Consider the following 5,573-nt stretch of genomic DNA (forward strand, 5'->3'; position numbering starts at 1 on the left):
TCAGATTGTTATTAAGATGGGTAGGGAACACATAGATCAGATTGTTATTAAGATGGGTAAGGAACACATAGATCATGTTGTTATTAAGATGGGTAAGGGGAACATAGATCATGTTGTTATTAAGATGGGCAAGGGAACACATAGATCAGATTGTTATTAAGATGGGTAAGGAACATAGATCAGATTGTTATTAAGATGGGTAAGGGAACACATAGATCAGATTGTTATTAAGATGGGTAAGGGAACACAGATCATGTTGTTATTAAGATGTGAGGGAACACATAGATCAGATTGTTATTAAAGATGGGTAAGGGAACACATAGATCAGATTGTTATTAAAAGATGGGTAAAGGAACACATAAGATCATGTTATTAAGATGGGTAAAGGGGAACACATAGATCATGCTGTTATTAAGATGGGTAAGGGAACACATAGATCAGTTGTTATTAAAGATGGGCAAGGGAACACATAGATCAGATTGTTATTAAGATAGGTAAGGGAACACATAGAATCAGATTTATTATTAAGATGGGCAGGGAACACATAGATCAGATTGTTATTCACAGATGGGTAAGGGAACACATAGATCAGATTGTTATTAAGATGGGTAAGGAACACATAGATCAGTTGTTATTAAGATGGGTAAGGAACATAGATCATGTTGTTATTAAGATGGGTAAAGGAATTGCTGTTACAAGAAATTGTTCAGAGTATGTAACATTTAGCACACTGAATCAGGTGATTAAATCCCTGGTCCTATCACACACAGAGTACTGTCTGGTTATATGGTCAATCCCTGGTCATATCACACTTAGAGTACTGTCTGGTTATATGGTCAATCCCTGGTCCTATCACACTTATAGTACTGTCTGGTTATATGGTCAATCCCTGGTCCTATCACACTTATAGTACTGTCTGGTTATATGGTCAATCCCTGGTCATATCACACTTAGAGTACTGTCTGGTTATCGGTCAATCCCTGGTCTATCACACCTATATATACTGTCTGGATTTATATAGGTCATCCCTGGTCCTCACTTATAGTACTGTCTGGTTAAGTTATATGATGCAAATCCCTGGTCATATCACACTTAGAGTACTGTCTGGTTATATGGTCAATCCCTGGTCCTTTATCATGAGTACTGGATTACTATGGTCAATCCCTGGTCATATCACACTTATAGTACTGTCTGGTTATATGGTCAATCCCTGGTCATATCACACTTGGAGAGTACTGTCTGGTTATATGGTCAATCCTAGTCATATCACACTTATAGTACTGTCTGGTTATATGGTCAATCCCTGGTCATATCACACTTAGAGTACTGTCTGGTTATATGGTCAATCCCTGGTCATATCCACTTTATAGTACTGTCTGGTTATATGGTCAATCCTGGTCCTATCACTTAGAGTTTTGTCAGTTATATGGTTTCCATAAATGACCTGTTAGTTACTAAAATTAGTAAACATTCTGGTAACTTTGGTAAATGACTGGTAGTTTTGCAACCTTAAGGACATGCGACACACCTCTCAATGGTTCCTGCCTGCACCAGCTCCTCCTCTGCGTGTTTGAGGGCGGCTGAGCTCTCGGCCCCCTAGGCGTAGTTCGCGGAGGCGGTAACGACTCCTTCTTGGCCCCGCTGATCTGCGTCTCTCATCTTCTGCTCCAGGTTCTGCTTCTCAGCCACTGTGCGGTTCTCCTCCTGGGCCTTCTCAACCTGGGAGGCCATGAAAACCTGACAAAAGTCATCTTTACCACCCAAAACAACCAACTTACCACCCGAACCCTGGGCCCGGTCCAATGCCTAACATGTTACACAAAGAGATCGACATCATTTAACACGGTGGCTGGGTGTTCTAGTGAGTCAGAACAATACCTGTAACATCTATATACAGAATACACACCTTTATAAAACCTTAATGAAAACTGCTAGGTTACGTACCGTCCCTGTAGGTCCATGAGGCTCTGCTCAGCACTCTGCAGGCTCTCCAAGTCCTTAAATCATCTGACCCATGTGGACCCGGGAAGACTTGTTCTGGATATAAACGAACCAGCAGCCCCCACCCCGATCACTATAGATACCATCAACACAAGTCCTTCAACCAGTTGTGTTGCGGACCTGGGGAAAGGGGTGGAATGGAGCGGTGTTTATTGGCGGTCCACGCCTGGCTCAGTTGGTAGGCATGACCCTGCAATGCCTTGATAAGCGGGTTCGATTCCGGGACCACCACACGTTAAAGCATTAAGGCCGTATTGACCTTACAGGAAGCTGTACAATAGTATGCATGGTATCTTTGGATTGATGGTTTGGTAAAAAGGTTCTGGTGAATGTAGAGATGGGAGGGGGACAGAGTCATATTGTTGATCATTTCCTTGATGGAAGAAGACATATGATGAGTAAACATGGTTCTGTTTGTACCCAGACACCCCCGCAGTGGCACCAAACCCACACGTATGTATAGTGTACTTACGTGAGGGAGGGCCGAAGAGCACAGCATCTAGTGCTTTGAGATTGAGTTTCTGTTTGTGTCGCTGGTCTAATATCTTCAGCTGACCCGACATAAACGACGGTTCGTTCGCCGCCAATCTGAAACAGAGAGAGAAAACGTGTTGAGAACGAGAATAGAACGCTGATCAACCAACTACAGTATGTGATACATGACCAAGTAAGACAAGGTCTGTCTTGAACTGTGTGTGTGTGTGTGTGTGTGTGTGTGTGTGTGTGTGTGTGTGTGTGTGTGTGTGTGTGTGTGTGTGTGTGTGTGTGTGTGTGTGTGTGTGTGTGCGCGTGCGCGTGCGCGTGAGTGTGTGTCCGTGTGTGTGTGTGTACGTGTGTTCCTGTGTGTGCGTCAGTGTGTGTGTGTGTCAGTGTGTGTCCGTGTGTGTATCAGTGTGTGTATCAGTGTGTCTGAACATGTCGGTGTACTCGTGCCACCACCATCTTGTGGTCCTTCTGTAGCTCAGTTGGTAGAGCATGGCGCTTGTAACGCCAGGGTAGTGGGTTCGATTCCCGGGACCACCCATACGTAGAATGTATGCACACATGACTGTAAGTCGCTTTGGATAAAAGCGTCTGCTAAATGGCATATATCTTAAACCAGATCAGACAACATGGCAGCCAGTGACACCCAATCCACTGCTGTGACATCATTTAATGAGTCAGCACCCCCGACGGGTACGGGGGGGTAAAACAACACCCCTGACCCCCTTCAACCCCCCTCTTCAACCCTCCTCCTCTATCCATATAGTCATTCCTTACATGAGTACATGGAGTCTCATTCCTGAAGAGATTCTAGTGGAACTGCTCTGACTCTCCCCTTCGTGTCATTAAGACGGTGTTATTGGTCCCATCTAAACAAGATCAAGTCCATAGAAAGGTGACTCCTTGATATAACAATCGCCTGCTGACTTCGGGGTCATGAACTGGGATGTCTAAACTGCACTAACGTGACTATCGGACAACATGGGCAGGGAGATGTTTTGCTAGTCGAAGTGGGCAAATGTTTTATGTGTGTGTCATGTTTGATCATTTCTCTCCCATTCCACCTGCATTAACCTTACATATCCAGCAGAAGGGAGCATTGGTCTGAGTAACAAATTGAGCTCATTGTTTATGATGTGCATTTCAACTTTTCAAACTAAACCTGAAACCGTTTAGCATATATCTACATATTGATAAAGCAGTGCAACGCGATATCTTCACCATCGCACAAAATCACTACTGTTTACACATCATGGAAGACACGATTCAGTTCAGTGGTGTTGTTGGTATCTGTGATATTCTGTGTTGTGTGATAATGTAGTCACCGAGGCAGAGTGTTTCCATTGATCCGGAACTCTCTGAAGCTCGTCTCGTACTGAGGCAGCTCCACAGATTCCTTCAGCCACTGGACTGTGTCCTCCGTCGTCCAGTTATGAACTGCAGACAGAGACTGAAATTGACATTTGCTTCTTCCATTTACCCTCTCTCCCATTCCTCCCATTTACCCTCACTCCCATTCCTCCCATTTACCCTCTCTCCCATTCCTCCCATTTACCCTCTCTCCCATTCCTCCAATTTACCCTCACTCCCATTCCTCCCATTTACCCTCACTCCCATTCCTCCCATTTACCCTCTCTCCCATTCCTCCCATTTACCCTCACTCCCATTCCTCCCATTTACCCTCTCTCCCATTCCTCCCATTTACCCTCACTCCCATTCCTCCCATTTACCCTCTCTCCCATTCCTCCAATTTACCCTCTCTCCCATTCCTCCCATTTACCCTCTCTCCCATTCCTCCCATTTACCCTCTCTCCCATTCCTCCCATTTACCCTCTCTCCCATTCCTCCCATTTACCCTCTCTCCCATTCCTCCCATTTACCCTCTCTCCCAGTCCTCCCATTTACCCTCTCTCCCATTCCTCCCATTTACCCTCTCTCCCAGTCCTCCCATTTACCCTCTCTCCCATTTACCCTCTCTCCCATTCCTCCCATTTACCCTCTCTCCCATTCCTCCCATTTACCCTTTCTCCCATTCCTCCCATTTACCCACTCTCCCATTCCTCCCATTTACCCTCTCTCCCATTCCTCCCATTTACCCTCTCTCCCATTCCTCCCTTCCATTTACCCTCTCTCCCATTCCTCCCATTTACCCTCTCTCCCATTCCTCCCTTCCATTTACCCTCTCTCCCATTCCTCCCTTCCATTTACCCTCTCTCCCATTCCTCCCATGTACCCTCTCTCCCATTCCTCCCTTCCATTTACCCCCTCTCCCTTCCACTTACCCCCTCTCCTTCCACTTACCCCTCTCCCTTCCACTTACCCCCCTCTCCCTTCCATTTACCCCCCTCTCCTTCCATTAATCCCCTCTCCCTTCCATTTACCCCCTCTCCCTTCTACTTACCTCCTCTCCTTTCCTCCCACCCCCTCTCCTTTCCTCCCACCCCCTCTCCTTTCCTCCCACCCCCTCTCCTTTCCTCCCACCCCCTCTCCTTTCCTCCCACCCCCTCTCCCTTTCATTTACCCCCTCTCTCCTTCCATTTACCCCTCTCCCTTCCATTTACCCCCTCTCCTTTCCTCCCACCCCCTCTCCTTCCATTTACCCCCTCTCCTTTCCTCCCACCCCCTCTCCCTTCCATTTACCCCCTCTCCCTTCCATTTACCCTCTCCCTTCCATTTACCCCCTCCTTTCCTCCCACCCTCTCCCTTCCATTTACCCCCTCTCCCTTCCATTTACCCCTCTCCTTTCCCCTCCCACCCCTCTCCCTTCCATTTACCCCCTCTCCCTTCCATTTACCCCCTCTCCCTTCCATTTACCCCCTCTCCTTTCCTCCCACCCCTCTCCCTTCCATTTACCCCCTCTCCTTCCATTTACCCCCTCTCCTTTCCTCCCACCCTCTCCCATTCCATTTACCCCCTCTCACCTTCCATTTACCCCTCTCCCTTCCATTTACCCCCTCTCCTTTCCTCCCACCCTCTCCCTTCCATTTACCCCCTCTCCTTTCATTTACCCCCTCTCCCTTCCATTTACCCCCTCTCCTTTCCTCCCACCCCTCTCCCTTCCATTTACCCCCTCTCCTTTCCCTCCCACC

At 47.1% G+C, this 5,573-nt stretch overlaps 1 protein-coding gene across 1 annotated transcript; it reads right to left on the reverse strand.

The window, feature by feature from the left end:
* Positions 1-2,086: 2,086 nt before the first annotated feature.
* On the reverse strand, positions 2,087-3,976 carry LOC124029795 (stromal interaction molecule 2-like). Its single transcript, XM_046341377.1, has 3 exons — positions 3,810-3,976; positions 2,474-2,589; positions 2,087-2,121 (listed from the first exon to the last, which is right to left on the reverse strand). Exons 1-3 carry the CDS (start codon positions 3,974-3,976, stop codon positions 2,087-2,089), a joined length of 318 nt encoding a protein of 105 aa, XP_046197333.1.
* Positions 3,977-5,573: the final 1,597 nt, after the last annotated feature.

The sequence above is a fragment of the Oncorhynchus gorbuscha genome, unplaced genomic scaffold (assembly GCF_021184085.1).
Source record: "Oncorhynchus gorbuscha isolate QuinsamMale2020 ecotype Even-year unplaced genomic scaffold, OgorEven_v1.0 Un_scaffold_7726, whole genome shotgun sequence".
Lineage (NCBI taxonomy): Eukaryota > Metazoa > Chordata > Actinopteri > Salmoniformes > Salmonidae > Oncorhynchus > Oncorhynchus gorbuscha.